Raw genomic sequence first — 14,289 nt, forward strand, 5'->3', positions numbered from 1 at the left:
AGGACAGTCTGGCTAGGGACGGCAGGATGATAGACGCGCGACAGAGACACCTCACGAAAACAGGGCGGGGAAAGAAAGAAGAAGACGACAAAGCAAGTCAACCGAAGAAGGAGTATAAGTGTGAGCTGTGCGGGAAGTCGTTTGATCGGCTCCGGATCCGATCCAGTCACATGAAGAGTTGCCGAGAGAAGGGAGACCGCGCCAGCGAGGTGTGGAATAAACGGCACCGGGGGAAGGGCCGGGGAAGGAAAGGGAAGAAAACCATGAAAGTCCGCGAACTACTCAGCGAACTGATGGAGGCCAAGAAACATGGTGCTGTGGATTTCTCAAAACAAGAACTGGAAATAGCTGTTAGAGTTGAAGTAGACAGCAAGGAAGAAAGCCACCCAAAGACAGAACATTCCTCACAAGAGAAAAGCACTAAACACATTGAAGAAGAGGGCAACGTGCAAAGAGTCAAGGGAAATATGCCAGATAAAGATACCCATGTACAAGGTAATGCAGTATTAGACATCAGTGAACAGGGTAACCCGCACAGAGACGTTATCGGCCAAGGTAAAGAACAAAGCACGATGGCGGCAACGTTAGAAAAAGGGAACAAAAATAGCTCTGATGAAAAAATGTGTGAGACGACAATAGGAATTTCCAAGGAGAGTGAAGTGTGTAACAAAACAGCAATTTCTTTGAATCAAACAAAAGAATGTGAGAAACCACCGAAAGAGCAAGATGAGATGGGAGAGTGGAGGCTTGCTGGTAAACTACCTCTGCAGCAAAAGAATAGGAAGCTTCTCCTTGGTAAAAGCGGGCTCGCTTGTCCCTTCTGTCAGGCCAAGTTCTCCTGTAAGCAGCGTTACCAGGCGCATCTCGACAGCCACTCCATTCCCACGCGCCCCCCCTCCCCGTTCACCTGCACTAAGTGCTCCGCTCCATTCCAAAGCAGGAAAGACTTGAAGATCCACAGCAAGATCCACACTCGTGACGGCGAGCACGATTGCAAGGTGTGCGGGGCCAAGTTCCGACAGGGGGGGTCGCGTGACAGGCACCTCCGTAAGATCCACCCGGAGGTCGCACAACAGACGAAGCTGGTTAATATGGAGTGTGAGAGACGCCGGAAAGCTAACCTGTACAATCAGTGGACCAAGGCGACCTCGTGTTACCTGTGTGGGAAGCCTGTGGCAGATATCGATGAGTATAAGATCCACATGAAGGAACACCGCGATATGAAGAGGGACGTGGAAAGCCGTCCGTACCAGTGCCTTGTTTGCCAAGCGCGTTACCGGGACGTGAAAACCATCCAGTTGCACATGAGGAATCATACGGGGAGGGAGTGGGAGTGGAGGCATCTGTCCAACACTCAAAACGCTGCCGGCAATTCATCAAATCCATCAACGGTTCAGCCAGTAGTGGAGAAAACAGTGGAGGAGAGAGAAAAAGATGAAGACAAGCTCTGGCAGGATCTGGAGAAAGTTGTGGGGTTGGATCTGACGCAAGAGCTGAAGAAACACGACCTTTTCAAGCCACAGCCGAAAGAAAACAACCACAAGGTAGCCCAGGCGTCACCAAACACAAAACCTGTACAAACTCAGTCATCTTTGAAAGAAATCATGGTCAACATAAACCAACCAATCAACCCCCCTCGTTCTGACAGTACTGATGTGCAAGTACGAGAAAACGACAGTGTGGAAAAACCTAAGGTTGCATCGCCTGTTGTAATGAAAGAAGAGGGTCTTCAGAGAAGACAGAAAAAAAGAAAGCAGCTGCACAACATTATAGCCAACTTGAAACACGCACAAGTCAAGTCGGGGCAGGAGGGAGTGAGGCCATCCACGGAACAGCATGCTGAAGAATCGATTGGTAAAAAAGAGAGGGAGAATGTTCAAATAAAGGAAGAGCCATTAGAACATGTGACAGAAGCTACTCCAAATAAGGTGTCGGACAACACAGAAGACCCTGAAGATGCCGTGACGATGACGCAGCATGGGGTGGATGTGCCAACTGACACTGAACCAAATATTTCTTCCTTCCATCTTCCGATTGAAAAGACGGAAAATTCTGTCCCTACTATGAACACCGAGTATTTTGTGTCAAACACCAGTCCTGTGCCAAAACCTATGGAATTTGATGAGGAATTGGAAAATTTAGATACTACCCTAAAAGCTGCTATAGATTTGAGCAAGGCCCTCGTGCCTGTCAGTGAAGTTGACCTGAATGATGTCAGGAGTAGTGAAAGTAGTACAAGTAGTGCCAAGGAAGTCACATCTGTAGGAGGTAGTACAGAGGTGAAAGCAGAGTCAGAGTGTGACAAGGGACCAAATGAGCACAAAGAGGACTCGGGGACAATGAAAAGTGTGATGTCTGAGGCAGCTGCCAGTAGAAATGAGGCAGGGGGGAGGGGCAAGAGAGGTGGAAGAGGGAGGAAGACCCAGGGGAGAAGGGGTCGAAGGACAGGCAGAAACAAAAGTGTTGAGAAAGAAACAGATTCTTCTGTCGCTTCTGATAGCTCAGCCCCTGAAAAACCAACAAGAGGCAAAAGGAGAGCGTCTACATCACGGGGAGGTCCTGGAAAACGGCAAAGACGCTCGCCAAGGACCCCAGTGAAAAGGAAGGAACCCAGAGAAGTGACCTTGACCAAGAAAGACCACAAAAAGTCTCTCAAGAAGAGCCCAATTTTGTTAGACTTGTTGGGGAAGTCAAACGACAGTTTGAAAACCGTTGACAATGTAATATGCACAGCCAACTCACCAACGGAAAACAGTCATGCCGAAGGTAGTGTAACTGTCAATGCCGACGTAGGAACGAATACAGAAATAGCAAACAAGGTTGTCACCATCGAGGGTGTCTGTAACGCAGGACAGACCGTTGCAGACCAGACAGCAGGTCCACACGTCCACCAGAAGAACTGTAGCTGTTGTGACAAGTCGCGCCAGACCATCCTGGTGGGTAAGGAGCTCCACCTGGCCTTCCCAAACAAGGTTGGTACTGTAATTCACTTTGTCTTCCGTGAATAACTTCATCAGGTTGGCAATTATTTCATATAGTAAGGTTCTTCTAGCACAACCAGAAAATAACTTACTTCCAACGTTTCGGTGTCTGTCAGACACCATCATCAGGGTGGAATGACGGGAACTACTTCTTGCTGCTACTTATAGCCGATGTACAAATCGGCAGTCACAGACCATATTCATAGAAACAATTGCGTAATAGACTGGGAGGGGGCAAGAGTCATTGACAGAGAGGAAAACAGAAGAACTCGATGGATTAAAGAAGCAGTTTGGATCAGAAAATCAGTGCCAGTCATGAACAGAGACGAGGGGGGATACAAGCTGAGCCACGTCTGGGATGGCATTCTTGCTGCTGCAACGCCACCTACATCGGCTATAAGTAGCAGCAAGAAGTAGTTCCCGTCATTCCACCCTGATGATGGTGTCTGACAGACACTGAAACGTTGGAAGTAAGTTATTTTCTGGTTGTGCTAAAAGAACCTTACTATATTCACTTTGTCTTCTCGGTACCAAACTTTCAGTCTAAGAAAATTTAACCTGTTCTCGGAACTAAATGTTCAATGTCGCGGCAAGTGCACATAAAAAAAGGCCGTGAATTATTTGAGACCAGTAATGATAAGTTCATGTTACAGTCGTCACCATGAAAACCGTGAACATGACAGTACATGGAAAAAATCAGGAATTACAGTAATTGCAGGGCTCGAAATACCACCTGCACATGCAGGTTAGTGCAGGGAAAATTGGAGCTGTGCAGGTATTTCTGGTGTCTACCTGCACCTAACCTGTGCCAAGGCTCAAAATACCACCTGCATATGCAGGTTAGTGCGGGGAAAATTGGAGCTGTGCAGGTATTGCTGGTGTCTACCTGCACCTAACCTGCGCCAAGGCTCAAAATACCACCTGCATATGCAGGTTAGTGCGGGGAAAATTGGAGCTGTGCAGGTATTGCTGGTGTCTACCTGCACCTAACCTGCACTGGTCCATGTACTGGGTTTTATACATAAATGTCCTTTGAAGTAGATGTATGTGAAAATGTTATTAGCTGCATTGACTGTTTCTGAACAATTTTAGTATGATCCATACTTCCTAAATTCAGAGTGGTGCAGGTAAAATTTGTCTGGTGCAGGTAATTTTCAATGTTTTTATGATATCGTATGCTACCGTAGGATCTGCTTGGAGATAAAGCTCTAGGCATAAATGACAGCTCATTAATCTCCAAGCAGATCCTACAGTAGCATAACATGATAGCATCAAAAGCTGTCAGAGGAGTGAAGCTGGCTCAGGGGTGTTTTTTGCTACACGGCAAATGGACACCTCTTGGCTGACTACACTCCTTGTCCAGTTTGGTACTACTAGTATCATGCCATTGTAGGATCTACTTGGAGATTAACAGCTCATGTTTCATGCTAGAGCATATTTAGTAAGTAGATGAATTTGTGTTGTACAAGTTCAGAGCTCTAGGCATAAATGACAGCTTGTGTCTCTTTGTTTGACCACAAACTCCCCAGGTGAACATGCGTGCCATGGTGGATCAGCGACCGTTCTACTGTAACATCTGCGGCGCCCGGTACAGCGAAGAGGCGACGTTACGCATGCACATGAGGCTCCACCCACCGAGCTCCCGGCCCATGCTTCCGCTACAGAGGAACGAGGAGGGACAGTTCGTCTGTGCCGTGTGTGGGGGCAGGTTTGACGAGAAGGATGAACTGGTTCGACATTCCAGGATACACCCCCTGCTGTATTAGTGATACTCCCCTTCTTGGGCTGTCGTGACTCCTGTCGAGTAGGGACAGTTAATCTGTGTCATGTGTGGAGGTTCAACAAGAAGGATGAACTGGTTTGACATTCCAAGATACACCCTGTACTGTAATAATGATACTCCCCTTCTTACTCCATCATGACTCATGTTGAATTTCTTTATCAATTTTGCATCTATCAGTGTAAAGCAGGTGTAGCATACCATCCTATACCCCTGGCCAAAATAGACCCGGGTGCATTCTAGTCAGGGGTGTAGTTTGGGCTGCTACACCTGTTTAGGAGGTGATAGGTGCAATTCAGTTTTTTTTTACTGATCAATTTGCACATTATGGATAAAATTGTTGAACTCTTTATCTACTCATTTCTACCACTCGACTCGGATAAATATTTTGCACAATGTTAACAAAAATGCGGCAATTCAAAACAGTTTTGTATAGCAAAAGTACAGTGACAACTTTTAAACTTCAACAGTAATGAGCTGTGACGGTTCATACATAGGAATTCATTAGTATTCAGTTTTGTGCATTTCCTTGTTTATTAATTTATTTATCTAGCATTTTAGGTACTAAGTACTTAATTGTCTTATCGACGGACCAAATGTTTGCATGGAGAAAAGGAAATGATGACAAAATTAACTTTATACAGAATGAACAGATTTAGTTTTCTTTTTGTTGAAGGAGTAACTAACGTTACTAACATAAAGCATGAAGGTAGTGTTACACTAATATCTACTCTATTTTCTGTGTTACCAAAGTTTTTTCTTCAAGCTTAAATGAGATATAACTACATGTATAACGTTATTGTCTACAAAACTAATGCACGTAGGTAGTTCATCGTTTTATCCAGCATACACGTACTTCCAAACTTTGACTCAAATGATACATGAACAGTAAAGTATCTATCTACAGCTCTAAATATCTATTATTGTTGCCATTTACATTTAATTGCTATAGTATTATATCTATGTTTATAACGTATGTATTTAACAAACTGGTTTGCGTCCGACCAATGATCACGATGGACATTTTACATACTAACTGAAAAGACATTGGGGCTTGTTCATAGCAAGTGCAAAATGAATACAGTCACATGACTTGTCATCCAATTGCAAGCGTCTATTTATGTACTGAATTTATACCTGGTGATTTCAAAGGACAATCATAACAAAAATAAATGGCACTAACTTCATCAGAGTGGTTTCAATTATTGTTTTCATTGAGCAATGTGTGTGTGTGTGGGGGGGGATGCCCCTTTTTCGTAAGGTGTAGGCAGCCTATTTTGATTTCATTCAATCTGTGAGGAAAGATGTGTTAGTCAGGTAATTCAATTAACAAGGTGACCAAATTTAGTGTAAATTGCTGCCTTGAAGTTAGCACAAAAGGTAGGCAGTTTTTAATTTGTCAGTACCCCCCATGCAGACCCTCTAGAATTGACTTAAAGTGGCTGGGAAAATTGAGATCTATTCTATATCATCACCTTAAGAGATACTGCTGCACACTTGATTGTCAGCCTGGACACAGAAGAATCTAAAATCTACTTTGATGTGAAATAGGTTCACGTTTTCCTTACATTCCGCTGTATTCATCTCGTAGTTTTGATTCATTGTCAGTTTGAGTTATGTCTGAAGACCCTTCTGAAAACCAATGAAATTCAAATCTCAAAAGATGACCTTTATTTTCGAATGTCAATCAATGTTAACATTAACGTTATTAAAGTAACAAAATTCAGGAGGACTAAATTTAAAAGCTATCACCCTTTTATCAACCTCAAATACGTGTCAGTCAACTGGAACATCATTGTCTGTTTGTTTCATCATTAGCAGATGACTTTGCGTCATTGAGTGGGAGAGTTAGGCGCTAAATGATGGGTTTAGAATTGACAAGTAAGACCCCCAGAGGAGCACTTGTGGTTGGACTAACGCAGTTAGACGTCACATCCAATCACGCGCGCCCCCGTGCGGACAGGGCCGAACTGCAGTTCTTCTCAGGTCAGAAATCTCCCAGAGTGCACCGCGACAAGATGGCTGCCGAAGGTAAGCTGGTGGGGAAAGTTTTGTTTTGTTTTGATAAATTTTCCCTTCTTCCGCTATTTTAGATAAATACTGCAAACCTAGGCGATAGAGGATGAACTATGCGTTGTGCAGAAATGATAGAGGTTGTGGTTTGAGGTAGAATATACTGTTAAATCGCTGCGGAAGTAAATTGAATAGGTGGCTATTTTTTTTGACAGGTCTTTTGTGCATTTTGTGGTTCCCATGATATATAATGAGTCATCAAAACAAGCTTTGTTTATAGGTCGGGATTAAAATGATCGGATTTCATTTTCCTCAGAAGTATACAAGCATGACTTTGTTCAAATACTGTTTTTTTGTACCCATGAAGCAACAATAGGCTTAGGAAAATGTTGAGAATACTACCTGCTTATGGTAGATCTAAAGTTCTACTTCAAAGACGAGGACGAATCTTTTATGTGTCCCCGTATTTGTGACGATTCTGCGAGAAGGTCCATTTCCATGTGTCCTCGAACAATCTACAAAATACATTGTTGTGAGTCAAGCCTTTTTGTTTACAAAACGTCTTTGAGTATGTGTGCAAACTGCTAGTACTTGTTACACTCAAATTATGTTGTATATTTTCTTGATCATTGTTCAAAGTTGACTAATGATTTGCATGTAAATAATGAGATGATATGATAGTAGTACATGTAGTACATGTAACTATATGCACAGTGCAAGTGACCAGAAGTGGTGACTGTTGTCAGGTGACTACTATGAACTGAGTTCATAATGCTTGGATCAAATTAGTCAGAGATCATTAACAAAGAGAAGCCACAATGTCCAGGTAGTCATTTTGAAGATAGGACCCCGTTCACATGGGAAAAAAGCAAGTGAGTTAAACGAGGAATCCGATTAAAATGACCAATCCAAAGCCATGTGAACAGAACTAATCCGATTGGATTGCCCATTTTGGATTGGATTGGATAGGATTGCAATCCACCTCGGGAGGTGGATTCAGCGCGCGCAATCCGATTGGCGCGCAATCCGATTGACCGAAATCGGCCATGTGAACACAATTGGATTGGATTCGGGCTTGTTTCATGGTTTTTACGTCATACATACGGGTACAGTGGACATTAGATATACAACCATACCTACAACATGGCAAACAAAGTATGATACACGGATTAGTAAAGAAGTTTATGGGCAAGTTTGCTTGCAAAATCATCTTACCGCTATGGTTAACAACCGGACGCCGCAAGATTCGCCGGAACATGTGCACCGGTTCTTTCCAAAAATCGGCAGTGTGGCAGAAGACCAACTGGTTAATTTTGGCAATATTGCCCATGAAAATAACATGTACATTGTATGGTTTCGTTTCTCTCCTGTTGTTGGAGCCAATGTCCCAACACCACTAAAAAAGCAAATATTCTACGAGAAAAACAGTCGGAAGCGTGTCTAAACAGAAATTTCGAGCTTGGGTCACTTCACTGCATGCAAGCATGGGGGAGCAGGTTTTTTTAAACGAAACAGACTTTTATTTCAGATAAATACGTGATGAAGTCAAATGTTTTGGTAGCAGTTTGCCTTATTTATGCAACTTCTGCAACAGATATATTTTATATAGTTAAATGTAGAGTATAATCACACCGCGCGTAACATTTCCACCCCCAGTCTAATAGACTATCCCAATGACCCCGTATGACCCAGAGGCCGCCACTTTCGTCAGTGTGTGTTGCGGACCATCGACGCGTCAAAATCTGACCAAAGCCGGCCGATTTCTCAAGTTATAATCAATATCGATGTCGCTACATCCTTCAAAATTATGAGGTAGTCTGGCAACATTTTGGAAATGCTACGCGTGCCCGCGGTGGTTGTTGGAAACACGACGCGTGCCGCGGTAAAGAGTTTAATCCGATTGTGTGGTCGCGGTCGCAAGTTTGAGTTTAATCCGATTGTATAAAACTCATGTGAACACATTTTTTTTAATCCGATAGAAAATTTCAATCGGATTCCTTGTTTAACTCACTTGCAATTTTTTCATGTGAACAGGGTCTTAAGTACAGGTCTTCCATGGTTGGAATCCTTCAGTGCTGTCAAGAGTTTGTACAAGCCTTAGACACAGTTCATCCCACAAAATCAGCAATGTCCAGAGCAGATTCATTTTAGCTCAGGTTAGAACTGAAGATATATGATTTATTTCTTAGATAAATGAGTGGAATATAATTTTACATATTCTCTTAGATTCTCTACCATATCACCATCACTATAGAATGTGAAATATTATATAATATTATGCAGAAAATGCCAAAAGACCTGTATTGCGTATCTATATTATTGTTATGACGGTTACATATGATATTATCGTATCTTATCATTTACTTGAATCAATGTCACTGTGTATGTTGTTTCTTTTGGGGAGACAACTTGTAGGATGATCTGTAACCTTGATATGGAATCTTAAATCAACAAATAAACATAAACAAATCATCTCCATCTCCTACCTGCCTTAGCGCCCCCCTCCCACCTGTGCAGACGTTACCTGATACAGTGATAGGGGTGCTCTATTGTGTTCCATGCTACTCCGTGGTAAAACATGTTCCTTTGTTTTCCTGGTCAGCAGCTGTTCCCAGCTCTCTAAAAAACAATAGTCTATGGATTGCAGAGTCCTTCCCAAAGGATGGAATAACAGAGGCCCTCCACTATACTCCTAGCCCAGCTCCACTATACTACTTTTGAAATTTAGTGTGTTTCTTCCCTATTTTCTTGGTTAGTTCAAGGACGTTATATGAATATCTGATATAACGTCCTTGGTTAGTTTTGCTAAAATTAATGAAAATTCACAGATTTTTGTGCCAAGTGGCATCACTTTTCCTGGTTTTCCAGTCGGCATTGTCTGCAAAAACTTGTGAATGGGCAATGGTCAAAAACTTGTAGTATTTGACACCCTCTGTCATTGCACAATGAACCCATTTTCATGAAAGTGCAGCGCGTTTGTTCGGGTTATTTTTGCCAGCCCCTCCACTATACTAAAAAAATCTGGGGATTGTTCACAATCACAGTATCACTGTGTGTCACCTGTCTTTGCAGGTCTCTTAATTTTTTTCTGTACGTATTTAAGTATTTTGAAGCACCTTACCTAAAAACTGAGGTGTACATAAAATATTGAGGGCTCGACTTGAAATGAAATGGTGTGTCAATGAAATAATTGGTTTTGAACTTTGATAAAGTGCAATGAATCCAAAGTTTATAAAAAGTTGAAAGTTTTTGACAAGGAATACGACAAAGATCAATGTCAAATGTCAATTTTTGGCCCTTATGTTGGCCTACTCGTACCTTTGTACCACAGAGCAGACAGTTTTTTTTGTATCTTTTACCCTGGACATGCTATGGTCTTGATAGTATTGTGGCATATAGTCTTTCTTTAATATAAGTTGTGTAGGATTGGGCCCCCTTGTTTGATGTGTATTCATCATATCATATTTATAATGCATTGGTTTTCACTCTTATCTGGACAGTTTTAAAGAATACTTGCAGATAGATGTGCTAAAGTCAGGTGTGACATGTTGTTCAGTGTAATATAACCAGCTGCTGCCGCGCCGCGTGCCTGCGAAGCTGGTGTATTTAGCTATATAGATACAGATACATTTTACAAGGTATTGTGCTTCTTGTAGAATGCATATGTGTAGACCCCCTTGCAGTCTTCGGACGGGGGAAAACTCCCTTCCTCGATTAACTCCCTTTCCCGACACAAGAGACCATAGTCAACGTTGAAAATCGCTAGCATATGTGGCATACAATGTTGCTGTTTTGCTGATCAAAATGAAGATGTGAGCTATACACACAGCTTGTATTGTACATGTACATGTATACTAGAGCATATACAGATGGAGGTGATTAAAAATTGATATGCATGCAGAATGTGAGCCATTTCCCTAATCATCAGTACTGTAAACAGAGGCAGTGATGCATGGAAATCTGTCTCACTCTATAATCTATCAAGCCTCTGCTTCTGCTAGTAATAGTATTAATACAGGAGGCAGGACTCGTGATACTACAGGAAATATCAGTGAGAAAAATAAAGGAAATTGTTCTCAATGCCAAGGTGATCACTTAGTGCAGTTTTGACTCTAACCGTAAGCATAAACTTAATCACATGTAAGAATGCTGTATGCAGCGACCACTCAAAGGACTTGGGAAGATAATAGTCATGGTACCATAGACAGATGGCCACTACAGACAAGGTTCTTATATGAAATTTTATTAATGCTTGAGACAATGGGAAAATAATGTAAGAGACTATCATTATGTGGACATAATGGCCAGGTGGTCCTTATATAATACAGAGTCAGTCACGTTTACTGATTTGACTGTAGATCGGTTATGACTGACCAGAATTTGACATCTATGATTTCTTTCAAGATAGTCCCACCCCTTATTTATTGATAAGTTGTGTGGCCCAGGGCTACTGAAACGGAGATGGGTGCCGCCCTATGCGCCGTCAAGCGCGGGAAAGACTTGTAGATTTGTAGGTGGGGTCTTCAATGCATAATGAACAGTCCCCATGGACCTAATGTTCTGTCCTATCCTGATGTCTTGCACCACAATGAATAATGAACAGTCCCTGTGGACCTAATGTTCTGTCCTATCCTGATGTCCTGCACCACAATGAATAATGAACAGTCCCTGTGGACCTACTGTTCTGTCCCATCCTGATGTCCTGTACCACAATGAATAATGAACAGCCCCTGTGGACCTACTGTTCTGTCCTATCCTGATGTCCTGCACAGGGCTCTAGCCAGCGTCCGTTTTTCCGTCAATTGACGGAAATTTGCCGCATTTGACGAAAAAATTTTAAAGCCAATCCATCAACCTTGACGGACAAAAATTTGATAAAAGCTCCTTGGTGGAAGCTACAGGCTGCTTGGGGACGCCATCCACGGCCGTAAAAGCCGTAAAAGCCACACACTGTTTGTTTTGCTATTGTTATGATTGTTGACAATGTGTGTCGGTGCCCTTTCGCATACGATAATCACATTAAACCCGTTTTTCAAGGTCTCAGTTCAGTCTCTCTAACTCCTAGAATAGTGTTTTCGCGACAATGGGAATTGGCTGACGGAAAAAAATTTCGAGCTGGCTAGAGCCCTGGTCCTGTACCACAAAGATGATAGATAGCATCATGTACCACCAAGGCTACTAGATAATCCAATCAAGATAGACCCTGGGCTTCTCTATCTCTGTAAAATTGCTGATGAAAGTGGTTCGGTCCATCTTCAAATATCCGGCCTGGCCGCCTGCAGTATTTAATCTTGTTAATGTGAGGTCTACCCATGGCAAATGTTGTTAGGCAGTACATTTGTAGCTCTTTGAAAAGCAGTACCGGTATTCTTGCGGTGTACATGTATGTGTAAGCTAAGTTAGAGTGTTCCATTGTTGTTTTTTGCTTTTTTGGGGTCATCTGTATTGTGGTTATTTTTCATTGAAATTATTTGAATGCCCAAAACTTATTGTTTGTTGGCTAACCTTTCTTGATAGGTAATGCTGTGTCATTTTCTATTGTCATCTTGGATGGGAGGAAAGTAGAGTTGAAAAGTTTTATAATTTTTGCTCATAATAATTTTGTAACCCCCTGTAGTTGTAATAAGGTAATATTTAGACATACACCTGTGCACATTTGCCCCAGTTTCACTGGCTAGTAGGAACAATCAAAAGCTCAAAGGTCAAAGAACTGTGTAACTGCAGTGTCATTGCCTGTAAAAACAGGAAGTGGACTGTGGAATTTTTGGAGAAAATAACAGGTACAATGTACTATTTCTAAGTCACAAAACTATACTGTTAATTCAGTTTTGCGAGGATTTTAAAGTAGTAGGTTATTTACTAGTACCAGGGTTCTAGCCAGGATTTTATTTTAGCGTAGTGGGAATGGCATGGTAGCGAAGCGACTAATCAGGAGCTTGTTGTGGAAGGGGGGTCTTGGTCCTTCCATGGTGAGATTTGAAGATGTAGAGTTAAAAGTTAGGATTTTGGGGTCAGTTTTAAGTGGCATATTATCATTTTTCGTTGTTCAGACATTGATTAGTCATTGTTGAACAAGCAAATGACAGCAAAGCACCACTACGCTAGTTAAAATTAAGCGTAGGGTCACAAATTTTAGCGTAGTTGCCCACTACGCTAAAATGCACTAGCTAGAACCCTGAGCACTGAGAGTTTTGTGATATTTGATTTAATCTTAGTCACTTTGACCTTTCATAGTCATTGTTCCACCACTAAAATTTCATTATTGCAAATATTTGATCGCTTGCATCAGACACAGTGAATGTTTGTTGCCCTGCTGAAATTAAATGCCTTTCCCCAAATGACTGAAATTATCAATGGTAATATTAAAATGGATTTCACAAAATAGTATGTCACCAAGTACATTTAGAATAAGGGGCATTTTTAAAATGCTGTCCATCTTTCCTCCACCCTAATTGTGAGTGTAATCTTGAAACAGTCCATGGGCCTTTCATGAATCTTTCTCATTTGCTTGATGAAAAGTCGTTAAGGTAATTGCACTGATGGACTACAGGTATCTAGTGGGATGTTAAAGTGATGGAGTTGGTTCTGATAATCGCCAGGATTTTTGACAGCGTAGGGGCATCTTAGCGCGTTGTGTCGACTCTGAGGCAGTATGATTACCTCCATGAAAAATGGAGACATAGTTTTGGGTGTGTCTGTCTGTGTTTCTGGATATTGGGCCCCCTAGTATGTGACCTTGTACTGCAGCAGAAATTCCATTTTGTATCTTTTGACCTGGATGCATGTGTCTTGACTTTTTGGTGGCAACTAGCTTGTTTGGATTTTGAAGGTGTTCTAAATCTAATTTGTGTATAAACGTGCCTCATTATGCAGTTGTCTTTTTATTGTGAGTAGTGAGTTACTCTGAATGGACAGTTAGTTTACTCTGAATGGACAGTTCTTAAATTCAGAATATATCCTGAAAGGCAATAATCTACTGTAGATCTGTAGATCACTGGTTTGTCTGTGAATTGGGGAAGAAAATTTTATTTTTCCTTTGCATTAAAGATTCAAATGTGATTTGATGTCTTAGTCTTTTGCAACTAATTAAGAGCACTGGAATATCTCATGCCCGTAACAAATCCCCTTTTAACAGTAAGTCCTTTGTTCTCAGGTTTACTGTGAAAAACTGCGGAAGTTCCAGTAGGTTGTACACATACCATCTGGACATATTTGACAAAAAAGTCAAGGGGCACAATATGTCAGTTCTGCTTCTTGGTTCCACTGACAGGAACCAAGAAGAGGTTCTAGAGGTGTTGTATCAGAAATGACTTGAAAACAGTGTATGTGCTTGTGTGTGTGTGTGTCACAGTGTGTGTATGTGTGAATGTGCACATGTTTCTGCATGTGTACATGTGTGTTTCTGTTTGTGTATTTGTATGTTTGTATGTATGTGTGTATTTTTATGTGTATGTGTGTGTTGTGTGCATGTGTACAGGATTCTGCATGTGTGTGTCTGTGTGTATTTGTATGTTT

General features: G+C 41.8%; 2 protein-coding genes across 6 annotated transcripts in view; both read left to right on the forward strand.

Annotated features, from left to right (window-relative positions):
* Positions 1–4,813, forward strand: LOC118405773 (RE1-silencing transcription factor-like). The gene is made up of 2 exons (XM_035805508.1): positions 1–2,972; positions 4,511–4,813. Exons 1-2 carry the CDS (start codon positions 27–29, stop codon positions 4,745–4,747), a joined length of 3,183 nt encoding a protein of 1,060 aa, XP_035661401.1. The 5' UTR covers positions 1–26; the 3' UTR covers positions 4,748–4,813.
* Positions 4,814–6,614: 1,801 nt separating this feature from the next.
* The window catches only part of LOC118405627, a 33,098-nt gene continuing 25,423 nt past the window's right edge, over positions 6,615–14,289 (forward strand). The window contains exon 1 of one of the 5 annotated variants that reach the window (XM_035805186.1): positions 6,615–6,792. The gene's annotated coding sequence lies outside the window, so the exon portion shown is untranslated. The remainder of the gene's footprint in view (positions 6,793–14,289) is intronic. The other 4 variants (XM_035805185.1, XM_035805184.1, XM_035805188.1 and 1 more) reach the window with 4 other exon arrangements.

This window comes from Branchiostoma floridae, chromosome 18 (genome assembly GCF_000003815.2).
Source record: "Branchiostoma floridae strain S238N-H82 chromosome 18, Bfl_VNyyK, whole genome shotgun sequence".
Lineage (NCBI taxonomy): Eukaryota > Metazoa > Chordata > Leptocardii > Amphioxiformes > Branchiostomatidae > Branchiostoma > Branchiostoma floridae.